Source organism: Hylobates moloch, unplaced genomic scaffold, assembly GCF_009828535.3.
Source record: "Hylobates moloch isolate HMO894 unplaced genomic scaffold, HMol_V3 SCAFFOLD_5, whole genome shotgun sequence".
Taxonomy (NCBI): domain Eukaryota; kingdom Metazoa; phylum Chordata; class Mammalia; order Primates; family Hylobatidae; genus Hylobates; species Hylobates moloch.
Window position 1 is genome coordinate 136,981,150 of NW_026652280.1, and position 22,576 is coordinate 137,003,725.

Genomic DNA, 22,576 nt, shown 5'->3' on the forward strand with positions numbered 1-22,576 from the left:
TCCCTTGTAGGAGGACAGAAACTGGAAGACGAAAATAAAAGAAGCACTACTGAAGCAAGTACTGAAATAAGCATTTTACTCTAACACTCATACACACATGCCCTCCTTCCCAAGTAGGATTTAGCTCTGGGGTAAAACCTAAAAGGAAGAGCTGATTAAGGGGCACATAAGTCTTCTGGTTTCATTTGAAACCGTAGGCCATCCAACTCTGAACCACAGTCTCTTACATGGGGGACCATTTAGTGATAGTGACTAGAAAGAAATTTAGGGGTAGCCCTTGAGGTAATTATCTCGTTACCTCTTGTATCTCAACTCCAGGCTAGGCTACTAAAAACCAGGAGCCAATTTTTCTTCAACTGACATTTGAAAAACTTGTTCCTATGCTACTAATATGTTTTTTCTTTCTTTCTTTCTTCCTTTTTTTTTTTTTTGAGACAAGTTCTCACAGGCCTCGGGCTCTTGGCCTCAAGTGATCCTCCCTGCTTGGCCTCTGAAAGTGCTGGAATTACAGCTATGAGCCACCACAGCCAGCCACCTAATTTCCAATGGTCACATTTTACCTTCCAAAATGTCTGAGTAAGCTCCTTTCCACGCCTCGTCCCATGTCTGAAGCATCACTTACAGCCCGAGAGTTGTTGTAGTCACCACAGGGAGCCTCCTTGAAGCAAGCTCTGCTTTGTGAAATTACCCCTTAGGCTTAGAGGGGTCCACAATTCTATGCCCAAAACAACCTGCCACTGAATGCATTATCTCCTTTCCACACAAGCTTTTGCTTTGTAATTTAAGTACATGAGTATTAAAAAACTTAGAGTATTTAAAAGTTGGGAAGTATTTAAAAGTTATGGCTTAAAAAAGAATAAGAAAGAAAAGCTCTGCTAGAATATTCTATCACGGGGACTCCCTCTCATGTTTAATGTTGTGATGGCAAAGTACTAAAAGCATAAACGATTAAGGCATATTCCATTATTAAATTATTTTTGCCTTCAAGAAAACAAGATTATCTTGTATTTTCATACTGAAAAGTATGCAGATAACATTCCTGAGAATTTCTATGTTGAGTCTTACATATATCAATTGTTTCAAAAATTGCTAATCAGTAAAATCCAGATGATCTATAAGATGGCACAGAGTAAGGTAAAAGGAAATCTGTGGGTCTTAGAAAATATCTGGTAAGAAAAAGAAGAAAAATAATAATGGTAGCATGGTGCCCCCCTTGCTGGTAGTCCAGCTCTAATCTATTTTCAAGGGCTTCTCTTGGATTTTCTTGAGTCTGAAGTCTTATCATTTATTCTGGGCCAGAGTTACTCTCTAGACGCTCTAGTATTAGTAGCATCCCCAAGGAAGCCTTTTTTTTTTTTTTTTTTTTTTTTTTTTTTTTGAGACAGAGTCTAGTGCCGTGATCTCAGCTCACTGAAACCTCCGCCTTCTGGGTCCAAACAATCCTCCCGCCTCAGCCTCCTGAGCAGCTGGGACTACAGGCACATGTCATCATGCCCGGCTAATTTCTGTGTCTTTCTAGTAGGGACAGGAGACAGGGTTTCACCATGTTGGCCAGGCTAGTCTCGAACTCCTGACCTCGTGCTCTGCCCACCTCGGCCTCTCAAAGAGCTGAGATTACAGGCCTGAGCCACTGTGCCTGGCCAGGAGGACTTTTTTACTCTCATTTGCCCTCTTTCTGGGGTCTGGTATCCTGCCTTGACCCTTTACAGAGTCCCTGCTCCCTGTTAATAAGTCTCATCCTCAGCATATTCCTGACCATCTGACCCTGAACCCTACAGCTTCATGCTCTTGTACCTGTTAAGGCATTTTACAATTTCTGAGCTTAACTGCTGGACTGGAGCACTACTTTCTGCTTGAGTCCTCTCTGGGTATCACATAATATTACATGGATCCACCTTCCTCCTAGGACCTACAGGTGGATTATATAACTCTTCAGGGCTTCTCTCCTTCACTCCAGTTTAGTGCGTCTATTTCTAACTCCCAAATCTTCTCATTCTGCCTCACCTCTCTGCCTTACATAATTGTGTGTCGAGGTAAGACAGAAACTAAAATGAGAGGAATACATGAGGCAAACAAAGTCCTGGGCTTAGACCTTAAAATACTATAAATATGATGTGGCCAGGGGTGTGAGGGATGGTAGAAAACACTGCTGGATGAAAGAAAGAACATGTGAAAAATACTTCAGCATTTTAGTTGACATGTATGTACACTTTCAGCTAGTCATGTGATAGTTGTTATGCTGAAATATTGATTATAACTTCTGGCCTTATTAATAGGTGAACCCAGATAAAGGAGCTGCAGTCCTTCTGTACGTACCTCGTGAGATCACAATACTGAAACCCAATGCTCAGTTACAGGTTAAAGATAAAACGGGCAAAAAACCAACCAGGAGCTGTTGTTTCTAAACCATTTCCTACAGAGGAACACAGGCAACTGATGATATTCAGCTGAGATAATAGAGGACTAGGTGAGCCCGAGAATTTATCTTTATGTTTTTGTGCAACAACCTCACAGGTGAAAGAATAGTAGATTTGTTCCCAAGGTAGAATGAGGTAGGTGGAAGCTTTAGAAAATCACATTTTGATTCAATTTGTGGTGGAAAGTCATCGAACTGGCTACTCTGTGAAATAGTTCAGCTCTATGTCCTGAGCGGAATCTTGATAAATAAAATGACCATCCATCAGGACAGTTGCAAAGGAATTTCTTGTAATGGATAAAAAGAGTGAAGCAGATAATTTCAAAGGGTTCTTTCAGCTCTAAATTCATGTTTCATTTGTCCTCTCAAAGGTCCTGAGAATTAAATTCATTTAAGACATGCAACTGAAATTGTAGAAGAATGAAAACAACAACGGCTCTAACAATGATAAGGGTATTTGACAGAGTGAATATTTATTAAATAAAAATACAAGTCAACATTGACCAAAAGAAGTGTTTTAAATATTTATACTTACTATAATGAAAAAAATTAAATAAATCCAATATGCTTCAGTCAGGAGGTCTACACCTTTTGAAGTTTCTTAGACACACCATCTCTGTGTTTGTCTTCATTCTATGAGAAAACATAAATATCCTGAAATAGCTATAGTCATTCAAACAAACAAACTGGAGATACTGTCTCCAGAAGCCCTCTCTGTCATAAGACATGATATGGCAAATAGATTTTCACACTCTGGGCCTCAAGCAATCCTTCACCTTGGCCTCTCAAATGTTGGGATTACAGGTGTGAGCCACTGTGCCTGGCTTAGATTTTCATAGGTCAGTTTACTTTTCACACTGGGGCACATTCAGGCAAAGCTGTATCTACAGGGCCCCACTCACATTCATTAAACCATACTCACTCCCTGAACTTCCTTTCAATTACAGGTTAGTTCCTACAGCAATTTAAAACAACATATTTTAAAATTCTGTATCTACAACACTTAGATGAACACAGCTTTTCTAAGTAGTCGACATATGTTAATTTCTCTCACTCATTCCTCAAACACAGTCGTTCTTATTTGCATTTTTCAGACGGCTTGTCACACCAAGTGATTTCTGTACCCATATTTAAAACCAAACATCTATCCAAATAAGTCTCAGTGCTCCTAAAATTTAGCCTACCAATCTCATTAGAAAAAGTGACGAGTTAATATGTTTTTTCAGATACAGCTCAGAAATACGGCTGAAATTACTTGAAATTATGTTATTAAACATACTTAGGCTTTATATTAGATTTGTTTAATTGAGGTTAATAAAAGCCATTTACAACGTTTATAGTTCAATAATTTGTGATAGTTAAATTACATATATATTGATAATTTGAACTGTGAGAAAATTATAAAATGCTAGAATTTGTTTTTAATTGAAAGTAAAAATTATATCTTTCAGTGCCTATGAAACCTCAAAAAAAAGTTTCTAGGGAGATTTTATATTATACAATCCTTTTTAAAAAGTACTTCAAATCTTCCTAAGAGTACTGACCCCAAATTGTATTTAAGATACTTTTAGCAATAATCTTTTAAGCTAGTCATTTCAAATATCAAAAAGTTGGGTATGTCCGAAACTTACTTTGGGTTTACCAAGTCATGTGCAAAGCCTATTTTACAATTAGTCACCAACCAGCATCAAATTGTTTTGCAGGTTAGAAAGCACAGTTAGTATGTATAAGAACCTAGTCGTACACTAATTCATAACTACAGGGCACCACTGGAGTAGGAATTTCCCATTCACAATTCACAAACCTTTATAAAAGTCTTACAACATATATCACAGGACTGCATTTATGTGCACTGAGCATGATAAAGACATCTGATATGTGAAACATTTTACATATCCTTCCACAGTGGCTGCATTTGTAACATGCCAGAAAAGAATTTATTGCATAATTCAAAAATGCTACTCAGCCATGATTCTTCTTATACAGTTCTCCTTCAATATTAGAAATATACTTTCTACTTTATTAATAATTTAACGTTTTTCTACCTTCAAAGCATGTCTCATTTACAATAATTTTATACTTAAAACAAGCCATTGAAATAAATAGTATTACTCTTTATGTTTATATGCATAGAAATTAAGGCAGTCCCAAAGAATTTACCTTGCCCAACGTGACAAAACCTGCAAGAAATAAAGTTGCAACTGGAACCTAGGTCCTCAGACTCAAATCCCAACCTCATGCACACAGACCACATGGCCTCAGTCAATAATCCAATTAACTACGCCACAGTCTTGGGTCTCTCAAAAGCTGAAGAAAAAGCTAATTAGCGCTCTTTCCCAACTCATCCAATATCTGCATTATAACTGGGTTATAACTACATTATAACTGGGTTTGAATAAGGATGCAAATGTAGTTTTCTGTAATGTCTTCCGTTACATATAATCTACTTTCTCAGCTAAACATTTTCCTACTAAATATTTTCTACTGAACTAAAACTTAATATTTAAATATACAGCATCTGGATTTAAGTATATATAAAACATCTCAGCATTCCTATGTATAAAATAATGATAATTTTCCTATTTGAAGTGCTTAACTAGAGAGTTTAAGCATAGCTATCCTTTGTCATTATGCCATTTAATACTGTCTGTCCAGGAAATTGTTTCCAGACCATATTTTAGTAAACAATGATGATTCAATCCAAATAAGATATCTATTTCCAATATACAAACACACTAAATCAATCCAAAGAAATGTTAAGAGTAATGGATTTTACGGTTCTAATCCCATTCTTTCAGCTTTTAAATCTCATTAAGAAGTCATAAAAGCTTTTTCAAAACACACGAATTCACTTGACAATCTTACTCCCAAGTCTCTAATACTGTAACATCAACATTCAAGTTAGGCATCTTTACTGCCCAGTAGTCCTTATTTTACTTTGAAAGCATTTCTAAAATAACAAGAGAAAAAATAAACAAATGATGATCAGATGGTATTTAGTGTCATTATATACTGAGAACTGGATGCTACTTCAAAGATCTGTCTCTGACCCCAAGCAGGGATTATAGCTGAACAATTCCAAATAGCGGTTCTCTACACTACTCTCATTGAAAATTGGTTTAAAAATCACCTTATATCCCTTCAAAATGTTTAGTGCTACTTCTCATTAAGGTGTTTCTTGGGACTAACATATATCTAACTGAAATTTAAATTCACCTTTTGTTGAGTTCTCTCTCTAGGAAACAATGCATCAGTATCTCTGATTAATTTGCCCCTTTTCTTTATGCTAAGTAACTCATTTACCCATTCTTGAGAGATTTAATGACAAGCATTAAACATATTTCAAGTACTTAAATGATCACCGGCAATAACATTTGATATACCAGTTGCCTTATGTCCCTTTCCAGTTCTTTCAAATCTTGTTAGTACAGTGATTTTCAAATAACAAACACGCTTCCCAAACTCAGTTGTAGTTTTGAGACCTAGAAAGATTTTTCTAATAGTGGTTCTCTAACATTAACGTACATAAAAATCACCAAGAGCTTATTAAAACATGAAGTGATGAGTCCGTCCCTCAGAGTTGCCAATTCGTAAGGTAGGAAGTAGGTCTCAAGAATTGCATTGCTAACAAATTCCTAGTTCATGTTGATGCTGCTGGTCCAAGGACCATTTTTCAAAAATCACAAACCTAAGACAGTAATTCTCAATCTCAGCTTCACCTTAGAACCTCTTGGGGCACTTTTAAAAGAAACGTAAACCCAGGCCTTACTCCCAAAGAGCAAGTCAATTGGTCTAGGAGAGGCCAGATTTTTTTTTTTTCCCCGAATCTCCCCAGGAGGAGAAAGCGTACAAAATAGACAATAAACTATCTGAGAGAAGCGCCTATCTTTTAAGTCTTCTTGGAAGTTGCACTAGACTTCTACGATGCTCTCTCCCCTCTACGGACTACAAAGTAACAGCTAGCTACCATCTCCACATGAATCCTTTAGAGACTCAGGAAAGTGAAGCAGTAGAACAGTGAATCACTGAGCTATGGAGAGATGCAGGATGGATTATGGGAGAGGGATTAGAAACAAAGGGAGCGGCTGAAAGGCTATTTCAATCATGCGGGTGAAAAATAAGGCTAAAGTTTGCAATATGTTTAAAAAGAAAGCAAAGAATAAAATAGTCAAGGGAAATTAAGATTCAGTACCACTAGCAACATCAGATAAAGAGGTCCACGGAGAGGTAGGAGTCAAGTGGATTCAGATTTTGATCCTATGATATGATAGTATCTTACACAGTTTCTAGCACACGGGGCACAATAAATATTTATATAATAATTAAATGTACAAAAATGAAGAAGATCCCCTAACCATTCAAACTTTTAGGGTGTATTCAGGGTGATAGAGCCTTTCCTAGGGAGAGTTAAGAACTCAGCAACAATAGAGATGGAAGGGTTTTTGCTAACTGTTCTGCATATTCCAAGCCTTAATGGCTTAAGAAAAGGTTTTATTTCTTGAGATTCTGTGGGAGGCTTTTTACTCCATAGTGTTGGCTGGCACACCTTCCAGATGGTTGGAAGGTACAAAATGTCCTCACTCCTTAGGCTGGTAGTTGGTGCTAACTGCTGGCTGGTAACTCCTTCATGTGAGACTCCATGTGGCTCTTTGAGTGTCCTCACATAGCATGGTGGGTGGGTTCTAAGACAATACATTCCAAGCACAAAAGTAAAAGCTACAGCTCTTTTAAGGCATAGGCTTGAAGCTACACAGTGACACATCCACCAAAATCTACTGGCCAAAGGAGTCACAAGGCCAGTCCAGACTCAAGGGGAAGGGAAGTGGACTCTACCTTTCAATGCAAGGAGTGGCAAAGAGTCTGCAGCCATGCTTCGTCCACCACAGTCTACTCTCTGGCCAGAAGTGATTTACATTCCTCTTACATGGAAAGCACACTAAACCTCTTCCCAAGCCCCCCAAAAACTTCATCCCCCTATGGCATCAAACAGGTTTGAAGTCCAGGATCTTGTCCTCTAAATCAGTTCCAGAATGCTGTGAGACAAGACCCTTTAAATTATTAGAAGCCCTTCCATCTAGCTGAGAGGTTCTATGAGGCGCTCCCTTCAATCTTTTTGACGTTTTAACGAAGGGTCTTACAGCTATGCCTTTGCTTTTATTTTCACCTTGAGACCAAGTTTTACTGGCAGTAATGTTCTGGGGTTCTGATCTTTGGACCTGAGGCCATTTCTTTCTTTGAGTATCTTTTTTTTTTTTTTTTTTTGAGACGGAGTCTCGCTCTGTCGCCCAGGCTGGAGTGCAGTGGCGCAATCTCGGCTCACTGCAAACTCCGCCTCCTGGGTTCACGCCATTCTCCTGCCTCAGCCTCTCTGAGTAGCTGGGACTACAGGCGCCCGCCACCACGCCCGGCTAATTTTTTGTATTTTTAATAGAGACGGGGTTTCACTGTGGTCTCGATCTCCTGACCTCGTGATCCGCCCGTCTCGGCCTCCCAAAGTGCTGGGATTACAAGCGTGAGCCACCGCGCCCGGCTCTTTGAGTATCTTTTGCTGGGTAGAGGAACTGGTCTTTTGCTGGGTAGAGGAGCTGGGGATGAGAAACAGTTGGATTTACAATCTGAGAAAATTCAGGATTGGAAATACTTCCTCTAAAGTCTGCTTAAAATCAAAATAGTTTCTTCTTTAATTGGTCTCTTTCTTGAAATACTTTGATCATAGTATCAAAAAAAAAAAAAGGAGTTAAAAAAGGAGTTAAAGGGGTCACTCGGAGCTTCTGATATTTTGCTGGAAAATCTCCTAAGCTAGAACCACAAGTTCATTACGTTCATTTTCTATGTTCCATGTTACTGTAGGTCATGGTCTTGCTGACTTTTTTCTCAATATAAAACAAGGGTACCATTTGACATCCTCCAATAGCAACAGTATTCTAACTGCCCTTCAGGCCTTCAGTGACACCTGGTCTCAAAGCCAAAATGCCAGATTTTTTGTTATGGCAGCACCTTACTTCTAGGTACCAATTTTTGTTTTGATTCTTTATTCTGTGTAACAAGTCACACCAAAACTTAGTGGCTAAAGTAACAATTCATAATTTCTCATGATTCTATGGGATGATCTGGGAGTTCACATGGTGTCGGCTGGAATGCTAGAATACTCAGAAGGCCCAAAGTGCCTCAATCACAACACTGGTGCTTCTACTGATTGCTGGCTGGGAGCCCAGCTTGGGCTGTCGACCAGAGGTCTTGCCAGTCCTCTATATGGCTAATTGGGCTTCCTCACAGCAAGAGACTAAGATCTAAGAGGAATGTTTCAAGCACACAAAGGAGATGCTACAAGTCTCTTAAGGCCCAGCCTTGGAAATTACTCCACACCATTTCTGCCACATTCTATTGATCAAAAAACCTACCATAGCCAGCCAGATTCCAAGGGTGGGGATATCAACTCCACCTCTTGATGGGCAGAGTTGCTAGGACTTAGCAGCCATGTTTAGCCCACCACAGGAAGTCATGAACATTTAAGTGGTGGTCAGTGCCACAGAAATGAATTATTTGAGAGACAGAATTTAGTGAATGAAGGACAGAATTGCTGTCCCCTCTATAAAATAGATAAGGAAGGTTTATTAGATAAGGAAGGGTGAAAAAGGATAGAGAAGCAGGTTCAGTGAGGTAAAGGAGAAGCACAGTATTTCTGGAACACAAAAATCAGAATTCAAGGAAAGAAGCTGACATCATCATAAAATAATACATAGAAACCAAAGGAGAAGAGAGACACACAACTGCCATTCCAGAGCTTCTGACCCAAAACTGTAGTAAGATAATGGGTCTGGGAAACAATTTGATGAGTACTCTAAACATGAGGAAAATTACCCTAGTCATCAGAAGCCCTCAGAGAAAGTTACTGAATAAATGAAATAAAATAAATAATTACAAATAGTAAGTAATAAATTAAATAAAAAAGTTACTGAGTGAATTAAAACCATGGAAAAATTCTAGAAATCCTAATGACATCTGAGTTGTTCTTTTTTTTTTTTTCTTTTTTTGAGACGGAGTCTTGCTCTGTCGCTCAGGCTGGAGTGCAGTGGCGCAATCTCGGCTCACTGCAAGCTCCGCCTCCCGGGTTCACACCCTTCTCCTGCCTCAGCCTCCTGAGTAGCTGGGACCACAGGCGCCTGCCACCACGCCCGGCTAATTTTTTGTATTTTTAGTAGAGATGGGGTTTCACCGTGTTAGCCAGGATGGTCTCGATCTCCTGACCTCATGATCTGCCCACCTCAGCCTCCCAAAGTGCTGGGATTACAGGCGTGAACCACCGTGCCTGGCCGGCATCTGAGTTGTTCTAAACTTTACGGAATATTGCTTCACTTTTACTTATTTCTGGCAGTTACAGAATATATCATATATTTAATGTAGATAATATTTTTCTCTTTAGGAAAAGATCTCTGAATTCTTTGAAGTTTTTAGTAAGCTACCATATTTTCTAAAATCTATTTAAAATAAAAGAAGTTGCAGCCATATTCTTGCAATATTAACACAAGCATAAGCCACTAGTTGCTGGATAATTCTTACAGAGAAGGTGTAAACAGAAGGCAACCTCAAATCCTTCTCCATCACCTTTTGCTATTTATAAGACTATTTTCCTGACCACCACCCCCCACCCCCCACACCACAGTAAGCAAGCCATAATACGTAGAACAAAACCCACTCCCTATGTAGTCCCTTCTGAATCACACTCTCACCTTTCAAATGACAGGCAGACAGCAGAGACCAAGTGGACGAAAGAATCTCAACGTTGGAAGATGGCCTTTCTGAATGAACAAAGCCTCCAAGAAATATGGGATTATATAAAAAGACTGAATCTATGGCTGACTGGTTTACCTGAAAGAGATGGGGAGAATGGAACCAACCTGGAAAACATATTTCAGGGTATCATGCATGAAAACTTCCCCAATCTAGCTGGAGAGGCCAACATTCAAATTCAGGAAGTGCAGAGAACCTCAGTAGATACTTCACAAGGAGAACATCCCCAAGACACATAATCAACAGATTATCTAAGGTTGAAATGAAAGACAAAATGTTAAATAGGCAGCTAGACAGAAGGGTCAGGTCACCTACAATGAAAAGCCCTTCAGACTAACAGCAAATCTCTCAGCTGAAACCCTACCAGCCAGAAGAGATTAGGGGTCAATATTCAACATTCTTAAAGAAAAGAAATTTTAACCCAGAATTTCATATCTGGCCAAATGAAGCTTCATAAGCATAGGAACACCCAGATTCATAAAGCAAGTTCTTAGAGACCTTAAAGAGACTTAGACTCCCCATCAAAAATAGTAGGAGACTTTAACACCCCACCGACAATATTAGACAGATCATTGAGACAGAAAATTAACAAAGATATTCAGGACCTAAACTCAGCACTGAATCAAATGGACCTGATAGATATCTACAGAACTATCCAACCAAAACAACAGAATACACATTCTTCTCAATGCCATTGCCACATGGTACAAACTCTAAAATTGATCACATAATTGGAAGTAAAACATTCCTTAGCAAAAAAGAAAAAAAAAAAAAGAAAGAAAGAAAACCAGCACACAACAATAATCCCCTCTCTCACCACTCCTATTCAACATAGTATTGAAGTCCTTGTCGGGCAATCAGGCAAGAGAAAGAAATAAAGTGCATCCAAATAGGAAAAGAGGAAATCAAAGTATCCCTGTTTGTGATGACATGGTCTTATATCTAGAAAACCCCATAGTCTCAGCCCAAAAGCGTCTTAAGCTGGTAACTTCAGCAAAGTCTCCAGATACAAAATCAATGTGTGAAAATCACTAGCATTCCTATACACCAACAACAGTCATGTTGAGAGCCAAATCAGGGACAAACTCCCATTTACAACTGGCACAAAAAGAATAAAATACCTAGGAATACAGATAACTAGGGAGAACTACAAACCATTGCTCAAAGAAATTGGAGATGACACAAAAGAAATGGAAAAACATTCCATGGTCATGGATAAGAAGACTCTGTACCATTAAAATGTCCATATTGCTCAAAGCAGTAAACGTATAGATTCAATGCTATTCCTATTAAACTACCATTGAAATTCTTCACAGAACTAGAAAAAACTATTTTAAAACTCACGTGGAACCAAAAAAAGAACCTGCATAGTCAAGGCAATGCTAAGCAAAAGGAACAAAGCTGGAGGCATCACATTGCCAGACTTCAAACTATACTACAGGGCTACAATAACCAAAAATAGCATGGTACTGGTACAAAGCAGACACACAGACCAATGGCACAGAATAGAGAACCCAGAAATAAGACCGCATACCTACAACTATCTGATCTTCAACAACACAAAAACAAGCAATGGGAAAAGCATTCCCTATTTGATAAATGGTGCTGGGATAACTGGCTAGCCATATACAGAAGATTAAAACCGGACCCCTTCCTCACACCATATACAAAAACTAACTCAAAATGGATTAAAGACCAAATTATAAAAACCCCAAATTATAAAAACCCTGGAAGACAACCTAGGCAATACCATTCAGGACAATAAGCATGGGCAAAGATTTCATAATGAAGATGCCAAAAGCAATTGGAACAAAAGCAAAAATTGACAAATGGATCTAATTAAACTAAAGAGCTTCCACACAGCAAAAGAAGCTATCAACAGAGTAAACAGACAACCTACAGAATGGGAAAAAAATTTTGCAAACTATGCATCCGACAAAGGTCTAATATCCAGCATCTTAAGGAACTTAAACAAATATACAAGAAAAAAACAACCCCATAAAAAAGTAGGCAAAGGACATGAACAGACGTTACTCAAAAGAAGACATACACATGGCCAAGAAGCATATGAAAAAATGATCAGCATCACTGATCATCAGAGAAATGCAAATCAAAACCACAATGAGATACCATCTCATACCAGCCAGAAAGGATATTATTAAAAAGTCAAAAAACAGATGCTGGTGAGGTTGTGGAGAAAAAGGAATGCTTATACACTGTTGGTGGGAGTGTAAATTAGTTCAACGATTGTAGAAGACAATGTGGCAATACCTCAAAGATCTAAAGACAGAAATACCATTCAACCCAGTCATCCCATTACTGGGCACATACCCAAAGGCAGAGAAATCATTTTATTATAAAGGCACATGCATGTGTATATTCATTGCAGCATGATTCACAATAGCAAAGACATGGAATCAATCTAAATGCCCATCAGTGATAGACTGGATAAAGAAAATGTGGTACATATACATCATGGAATACTATGCAGCCATAAAAAAGAACAGTATCATGTCCTTTGAAGGGACATGGATGGAGCTGGAGGCCATTATCCTTAGCAAACTAATGCAGGAACAGAAAACCAAATGTTCTGCAAGCCACATGTTCTTACTTATAAGTAGGGGCTAAATGATGAGAATACATGGACACATATAGGGGAACAACACATACTGGGGCCTATCAAAGGTGGAGGGTGGGAGAAGAAAGAGGACCAGGGAAAATAACTAATGGGTGCTCGGCTTAATCCCTGGGTGATAAAATAATATGTACCACAAACCCCATGACACAAATATACCTATGTAGCAAACTTGCACATGTACCTCCGAACTTAAAAGTTAAAAAAAAGATAAAGAAAAAAATAGAAAATATGGTATGTATACACCATGGAATACTACATAGCCATAAAAAATAATGAAATCATGTTCTTTGCAGCAACATGGATGAAGCTGGAGGCCCTTATCCTATGTGAGCTAAAGCAGAAACAGAAAACTAAATACATTTTTTCACTTATAAGTGGGAGCAAAGCATTGGGTACACATAGATATAAAGATGGGAACAACAGACACTGGGGACTCCAAAAGGAGAAAGGAAGGGAGGGAGGCAAGGGCTGAAAGTTTTCCTATGGTACACTATGCTCACTACCTGGGTGACAGGATCATCCTTACTCCCAACCTCAGTGTCATGCAATACACCCTTATAACAAACCTGATCATGTATATCCAAATCTAAAATAAAAGTTGAAATTATAAAATTAAAAAAAATTTATAGTTAACTCAATGAGTCAGAATGGAAATGTGAATATACCTAAGAAGTCAAAGGATCTTCACCTTCATCTGTAAAAAAAAGGGTGTTTAGAATGTAGTAGGTGACAGACCCCCTGTCTTCACCACCGATTCACCTAGACTGTATGTTCAGAGCTGGGTGACACTTTTAAGCTGTATTCAGAACATTAGAGAGTTGTGCTATTTCATACACTGTACAAATTCTTCATTCATTGTGTCAAAGTTAAAAGCACTGCTACAATCTAACTTAAAATTAATCTTCTGCAATTACAAAAGAAGAATGATGTTTGCAGAAAGCAACAGAGTATAGGGCTTGTTTATTTCTGGCTTGCCTACGCAAAGAAAGCATGGCCATCTTTTACTTAATAGAAATATGCAAACCAAGTCTATGGTAGCATTAAAACCAAATCTATGGTAGCATTAAAAATCCTACCTTAAACAAAAATCACAAAAATACAGACATGGACTCTAAGTCTGCCATGGCCATTTATTATATTCCTTAGATTTTACTGTTAAAAAATGACAAGTATCATATACACATATATTTTCCTGCATACAAAATCCACAAAAGGTAGGAAGATGACATTTTTACTAAAAGGTATACAGATGTAATTTTCTGTTTATTAACTGGTTTAAAAACCTCAGAAAGATTTTACTCAAAACATCTGTAAGAACAGTAATCTCTTTTACATACTAAGTATTCAGTATTTATTTGCCCCAAGCTACCAACTTAATTGTCATTATCTTTACCATGTGTTTATAATTCAGGATGTTAATCTTACCCTATGAATGCTGGTCAACTGGAACCTCTGCAATTAGTCTCAATTTGAAAAATTCCTAAGGAGAAATCACAAGCATATTGTTATATTTTACGCATCATAGGACTGCAAGATAATTTATCCACTGATATGGTTCTAAAATTTCCAACATATGTAATAATTTTATGAAACATACGAAAGATAACTTAGTTAAAAAGAAAGCATTAAAGAGATCACCTTCTGACTTCTCACAGAAGAGGTTAACTATTACCCCGGGAGAGAAACAAATCATTGTCACAAACTACACATTTTACTTCATCACAACAGTAGCTTACAAGGCACAAAACATAAACACTGAATTTTTAATGGAGAATAAGATAGCATTACACATGAGTACCACTGATTTTACAAATGTAAGACAGAAAAACAAACTGAAAGTATCTATGCTCTTTAAATAGGGGAAACGTGGTGAAAGACTTAACATTTGGGATAGTTTTCTTTGTCCAGTTTTTAATTTTTGCTGACCTACTAGTTTTATACAATTATGCCATTGTAAAATTCAATGGCACAATACTGAGGCCTTTTTTTTGCCACTTATATATCACAGGCTTTTTTGATACTGCTATGAAGTTTCTTTAAGCATCATTTTTGATGGAAGCATATAGTTCACACATGGATATGTCCTAGTTTACGATATCATTCCCCTACTAAATTTTCAATTTTGCTTTTTTTATTACTAATAATGTTGTAAACATCTCAGTACTCTTCATATGTTTTTTTTGCATATACTTCAAAAATGAAGGAATTCGGTCAAAAGAGCATAAACATTTTAAGGCCTCTGATATACAGCATCAAATTATTTCTCAGAAAGTTTATACCAATTTTCTTTCCTGTCAACAATGTATGAGTAGCACCTCACCAGATTTAGAAATCATTATTTTAAAAAAATTGCTAATCCATACGTGAAAAATGATCTTATTGTTGCTTTATTTGGCATTTCTTTGAGTTGAATTGAACATTTTTCAGTATATTTACTAATGCATTTCATTCCTCTCTCCTATTTAACATTTACCTAAACCAGAGGAGTATTTTGCTGAGAAGATATAAATGACAGCTCTCTCATAATGACAATTTGTCATCTCAGGGTGAAGCCACTGCTGTCAAGTAAAGTAAATAACAAAATATAGCTGAGTTTCTTTATTGAGGATAAAACCAAATAATTCAAACCAATTTTAGAAACTATAAGTAAACTTATCACCTTTCTTCCTCCTTAGCAAAACACAAAAGTACCAAGTTGGAAGAATGAAATGTGAAATACTAAATGACAATGCTTCTTAGAATAGCATAAATAGTCCATATTAGGCAGGATAAAAAGAGGACAAAGATTGTTAAAGCAATTCTGACCGACCCAGCTGCTGAGGCAGGCGGCCTGCGTCAGCAAGTCCGCCAGCTTGCTATGCTAATGAGTGTTACACAACTAGCTAATCTACTCCCTTCAAAAACATTCTCTCTCCAGAGGAAGGACAAAAGACGGGTGTATTTTAACTTAAAAAGTCAATTCCAAGATAACCTAAAAATAAAAGGGTATTCTGGAAGATTTGGAGATAAGTATAACACTGAGAATTCTCTTCTTTCTCAAATAAGAGCTTCCTCCAGAAAGGAAGGCTCCCAATGAAGGACATGTAAGGAATGGCTCCCAAGTGACTGAGGATTAAGGAACAACACAGCAGCAATCAGCTTTCTGATAGAAAAACAAAAAGCCCCAAAGGATCTTACTCTTGATGTTCTTGTTTCTTTCTGGTCAGGAGAGATGGTGGATTTGACAAAACAAACTTTTCGTAGTGCACAAAGAACTACTATACAATTTTGGAATTTGAGCCTGGTTTTCCATTTGGGTATATTTGTCTTGTAGGGATAGTTAAATCTTAGGAAAGATCTAGCAAGATATCAAGAATCTCTGGTCAAAGGACCTGAACTGGGTTAAAGGCATAGTCACTGGGACCTTGTTTGGCAGGACAGCTAAGGCAGGAATCACTGGAATATCATACTCATTCACCCTGCCTCGGGCAATTGTGTAAGTTTAAGGCTTTACTATGTAAAATTAAAGCCTCCCATTTCATCAGTTTGAAAAATTCAAAATCATAAATAACGGATGGATTTAAAAAAAGAACATCCCACTGCATCATCTGTCCCATTCTGGATCAAGTGGAATCACCTCTATGAGCCATCCAGACCAGCACAGGCTGAATTTGTTGCTCCTTCATCTTTGTTCCAGGAAGTCATTTACTAATATTTCGTTTACATTGTTTATTAATATATGTGAAGCTATTGCCTGCAATTCTTTGAGGGCTGGGGCAGTATCTCATTTATCAGCATCCCAGGATGTATCCCAATGTCTCTTTCATGGGTTAGATTAAGGTCCTGGATATTATAGCAGCTACTACATATGGATTCATCAATGGGGTATTTAGATCTCTGGAAACTTAACTAGATTAAACAAAAATAGTACCTACTGAACCTTTCTCAAGGATGGTATTGAACGTGGTTGGAAGAAAATACCATGAGTCTATTTCCTTCAGGTCAGAAACTGGCGAAAGGAGGACCCAGAGGGCTCTTTTGCTACTCTTTTTCCATATAGTGCTTCACTACTCCACTTAAAAACACTGTGAACAAATATTTAATGAATACCAGTGTGAAGTGGCATCAAATCCTTAGCCTGCCCAGAGCTCAGACTGATTGGTGATGAGCCCAATCCCCTTCTGTCAGTCTTGTCCCTCTTTGTGCCATGAATATTTAGTAAATCATTGTTGAGTGAATGAAGGACAGCAGATCATGTTTCACCACCTATTTAGGAACCAAGGCTAGAGAGGAGAAGGCCTGGCTTTCAGAAAGATCTGTGAACACCACTGGTGCAAAGACATGGTCATGGTGGGTATGGAAGTGTGGCAAAGCAAATGACAGCGACAGAGCCTCAGGCATTTCCATCACCCCATGGCAGGGGCAGAAATTCGGAAGCAGAGGCTAAGTCTTCATCCTTCAGGGAGAAAGGAGAAAAATTTATATTTGCCAACTTACTCACCAAATGGGAGGTTTCACAAATCTGAATGGAGAACTGCTGTCAAATTCAGCATGACTGGCTGCATTATAATGACTGAGAGTCATTTTGAATCAGTGTTGGCCCAATGGATAAATGCCACAGCATTCCAAAATGACCTTAATATCTTATCAAATTATGATTTCACAATTATTCCCTTTTCCACAAGTTAACCTTAGTATAATGCAACAAGAACAATACTGGGACCAATGGAATTATCAAGGTATCATCCAAATAAGCATGCTGCACATCATATCATTCTGTGCCCACTTGTCCTGAACTCTGGAGGGCAAAGACCTTTCTAGTCTCCTGAGAGCCTGCCACATATTAGGTGCTTCATAAATGTTCTAATTCCACAATGCTGTGAGCTATGATTGAGCTGACAATATTGCATGTCCTTAGACAGCTTTAGTCTCATAAAACCAATAACATTTGATAATGATCACTGTAAAGAATGCTACATCTGCTATAACATACTCTTAACTCAAAGACAAAATCAAATTGTCATGCATTGCAAATCAGTCTAGTGCTTGAGCTAATTTCTGACCATCAAATACAAACATTTAATGTTCAGTATTTAAGTGACTATTAAACGCAAAAGATGTTTAAAATAAACACTGCTACCCTACTTGTCCCCCGAAACAAGTAGTTAGTCCTCCATGCTTCTTTAGCATTTAGGGAATACTGATAGTTCTATTATGCTTCCATTAAACTGTATCACCAATATCTGATTTGATGCCTTCCTGCCTCAGCCTTTGAGCTCAGAAGAGTTGGGTGTGCAGGAAGAACCTGACACTAACAGTCTCAATAATTATCTGTTGAATGGAAAGGGGTGATAGAGTTAGGGGAAGGATAACATTTACTGTGTACCTGGTGAAGTAGGTATTATTAGCCAACTCTAAAGGTGAAAAAGTTGAGGCTCAGAGAAACAAACTTGCTCAAGTTCATAAGCAGACCCAGCATTCACAACAGAGCTGACTAAGAGCCATCTGCTACACAGCCTCTCCAAGGAGCTATATAAAAAGGAGTTTTATATAGAATGTGACAGCTCTCTCCTTTTCTCAAAGCTACAATCTATCTTTTAGAAAAACTAAAAGAGACAATTTAAAAATGAGATCTATTTTGTTTTCCTAGCTCATTGCTCAGTATTCCATCTAGTGAAACAGAATCAACAAGTGCTTCCTCCATCCTGGCTGCCTATTAAATAATTAAAGTCGACATGATAGATAGCCAGAGCAAGGGTACATCCTGCTTGCACAGCCTCTTATGAAGAAACATTTACCAACAATTTAATAACAAGATGTATAACCCAAGTTTAATCTGTAGTTAAACGATAGTGTTTTACATGGCTTTTCTTCCAGACATATCGATTAAAATGCGGTTAAAATAAATCAAAACCATACTACCCATATATGACCTTCTTTTTGAAAGACTTTAAAAAGAAGTATCACATGTTTTCAATGTATTACTTTGTTAGGCCTAGTTCTTACCCTAAAACTGATGAAAATGTGAGAGAATTGGAAGGGAAGGTAGCAGAATAGTTAAGATTGAATTTTGACTTTGTTGTTTACCATCTGCTTGATCTTAGATAAGCTGAGTATCACTTTTCTCAACTGTAAAATAGGGATAATAACCATAATAATGGTTTCAACCTAATGGAGTTGTTTTAAGAATTAATTGAGGCAACTACAATTCAAATGCTTAGCACAGCAGCAGGTACAATGTAAGCACTAAACATGGTTATTTATTAACACAGTAGTAACTTTATCTAAAATTAATCCTTTAAAGGTTGCCTTTAAAGTGTTACCCTATAAACAAATACCAGATTAGATATTAGGAGGTTTGGTTTTCCACCTAAGTTGTGATTTCCATGCCAGTTCTCACCATATATCACAAGACTCGTGACTAGAAAGTGTGGTGAAAAGAAATGTAACTTTCCTTAATAATTTATTATATGGCCCATAAGGAAGGCAAGTGTTGTGAAGCCTTTAATATACCTTGATGCAACCTTTTAAAAAAGTTAACCTGTGCAGGTAACCTCTACTTTTTGATGCAATATCTATAATCCCAGTCAAGATTTATGCTGCAGACGGGTCTGATATGACTGTTACCCAAGCAGAGGGTCATGACTTAAAATCTATAATCATGGTTGTACAACAATATAAATGAACTTAATGCCACAGAATTAAAAAGTTGAAATACTTAGAAAAGTAAAAATTACTTAAAATAGTTTAAAAAGTAAATTTTGTTACATATATATATAAAACCACAAAAAATCTATACTCATGTAAAACAGGAAAACTGTTCTTATTGCTTTAAAATGAATATAAATGAGGGACACAAATTAAATATACTGTTGGTCTCAATATACTAGAAAACATACCAACACAAAAAATTTTAATGTGTTGAATTTGCCTTGTTAATAATTCATAGGTTACCATAATAAATACTAAATATTTAATTATCAATTTTGTTTGTTACCTTGAATTCCTCCATCCTGCCTGCCTGCTAAATACTTAAGGTTGACATGCTAGATAGCCAGAGGAAGGGTACATCCTTCCCTGGGTGGGAAAACATCCTGATTTGGTTGGGGGAGAGAATGTGATCCCCCAAATTTGTCTAGAAAAGGTTTAGGTCTTCTTTATTAAATAGCAATATGGCCAGGCAAGGTGGCTCATGCCTGTAATCCCAGCACTTTACGAGCTCAAGACGGGTAGATACTTGAGCCCAGGAGTTTGAGACTAGCTTGGGCAACAAGGCAAGATCCTGTCTCTACAATAAATATAAAAATTAGCTGGGCATAGTGGCGCCTGCCTGTACGCCCAGCTACTCAGGGGGATAAGCCAGGAGGACTGTTTGAGTTCAGGAGGTCGAGGCTGCAGTGAGCTGAGACTGCACACCACTGAGCTCCAGCCTGGATGACGGAGTGAGACCAAGTCTCCGAAAGATTAAAAAAAAAGATAAATAGCAATATATGAAGTTAAGAAATTTAAAAAATCTTCTGGTGACTATTAAGGTAACTGAATATGGGAGATCTTTTTTTTTCCTAAAATAACAATTGAAGCTCCCACATGTTTACAAAATTCACTAATAATTTAATGGATATGGAAAGTATTTGATCCTCTTGTTAATCTTCTGTTAAGAGGTCAATCCACTAGAAGGCATCAAGGATGGCAATAATAGGGCAGGTAAAGGCAGGGAAGAAAAGGAAAAGATAAGAAGGTGGGAGGATGGGTGGTGGTAATGCAGAGGTTGTGTGTGTGTGTGTGTGTGTGTGTGTGTGTGTGTGTTTTGGGAGGTGGTTATAAGACAGTAACAGCAATCCTTGGCCTTAGTGATAGCAGACACACTTACTGGGTGCCTATGTGAAATAAATAGATCAATCCATCCATCCATCCACATATCCCTGAGACTTTCATAATAAACTCATTTTGCATGATTGCCTTGTTACTTCCATAGTCTCTGGATATGTGGGGTCGAACTACTCACCTAAAGCACGAGTTGATAAAGGCATATCAAAGGAGACAAACGTATTAAAAGATACACCAAATGAGATAGATATATTAAAAGCCTTATCAAATGAGTTAATAATAGAAAAACAGCTGCTCTGCCTCCCCACAGAACTATATTGGTGGAGGAGGGGAATGTAGTAATGTGATTAGATGTTCAAATGAAGGAAAGGAACCATTACTGAGATATAGGGAAGGATCAATACTACAAGGCAGCATGACCTGATCAAATGAATACCCAACTAGGTGTTAGGAAACCCAAGTTCTACTCCTCACTTTACATCTTACTGATGGCATAATGTTGGCCTTATCACCTCACTTAACCTAACTTTCCTTACATGTAATGTTAGAGAGAACAAATGATTGATAGAGTCTCTATGTCCAGTTTCTCACAATGCTATGAGTTTATTAACTGTGGTTGGAGCTAGGGAATATCTAGTCTGAAAGACTCTTCTGGAGTGGTGAGGATTGAGAAGGGGTTTAAAAGTTAGAACACCAGGAAAAGCAATGGTATGTTTTCTTGGAAAGGGAGTACAATGTCTACAATTGTCAACTCATAAACTGGTCTCACTGAAAAAGAGACTAAAAATTGGTTATAGCAAGAAAAGGTCATCGAGCCAAGCATATAACGGAAGAACTAATTTTTAAAATTTATTTACAAGTTTACAAATAAGTAGGACAACAGGATGCTTCACCATGTGGCTTGCTATGGGCACTCACTCTGCCTCACATATACACAAAAATGTGTGTGGGTTTGTGTATGTGTGTACATATATATGCATGTGTGTGTGTATGTGTGTGTGTGTGTGTGTGTATATATATATATATTTTTTTTTTTTTGAGACAGGGTCTCGCTCTGTCATTTAGCTGAGTGCAGTGTTGTGCTCATGGCTCAATGCACCCCACCTTAGCCTCCCGAGTAGCTGGGACTACAGGCACACGCCACCACACCCAGCTATTTTTTTATTTTTTTTGTAGAGACAGAGTCTCACAATGTTGCTCAAACTCCTGGACACAAGCAATTGTCCCACCTCGGCCTCTCAAAGTGCTGGGATTACAGGCATGAGCCACCACACCCGGCAGGAAGTACTAATTTTAACTGAAGATAAAAAGGTATTAGGACCATGGAAGGTTCCTAATACTAGCTTACCCCTTAAGCGTTTGGGTTCAGTCTTGGGCCTGTAGCTTCTCTACTCACGCATATGCTCTGCTCGGGTGACATCCTGAGCATTATGTTTAAGGTTTCATCCACCACCTCTGTGTATATAGTGAGCCCAGCTCCCTAACCCCAAGCTACAGAATCATCTCCCCAACGTCTTCCTGGCTATATACCAAGATGTGTGGAAGCAACTCAAACAGCATGTCCCAAACTGCATGTACCGTTTCTTCCCACACCTAGATATCATACCTGCCCTTCCTTGATCCCCGAATCCCAGGTTGATAGCAACATCAAGGGCTAAGGCACTGACTGCTATGGTTTGGATGTTTGTGTCCCCTTCAGAATTCATGTTGAAGCTTAATCCTCAGTGCAACAATATGAAGAAATGGAGCCTTTAGGAGGTGATTAGGCTATGAGGACTCTGCCCTCATGGATGGGATTTAGTGCCTTATAAAAGGGCTTGAAGGGGTAAGTTCTCTCCTTCTATCCCTGTTGCTCTTCTACTCCTACACCATGTTCAAGGTCCAGAAATCAAATCTGTAGTATCTTGATCTTGGACCTTCCAGCT

The 22,576-nt window shown here is 38.0% G+C and overlaps 1 protein-coding gene across 1 annotated transcript; it reads right to left on the minus strand.

The window, feature by feature from the left end:
• Window positions 1–3: 3 nt before the first annotated feature.
• Window positions 4–10,183, minus strand: LOC131383544 (uncharacterized). The gene is made up of 3 exons (XM_058439604.1): window positions 10,147–10,183; window positions 2,952–3,049; window positions 4–21 (listed from the first exon to the last, which is right to left on the minus strand). Exon 2 carries the CDS (start codon window positions 3,046–3,048, stop codon window positions 2,986–2,988), a length of 63 nt encoding a protein of 20 aa, XP_058295587.1. The 5' UTR covers window position 3,049; window positions 10,147–10,183; the 3' UTR covers window positions 4–21; window positions 2,952–2,985.
• Between the last annotated feature and the right edge of the window lie 12,393 nt (window positions 10,184–22,576).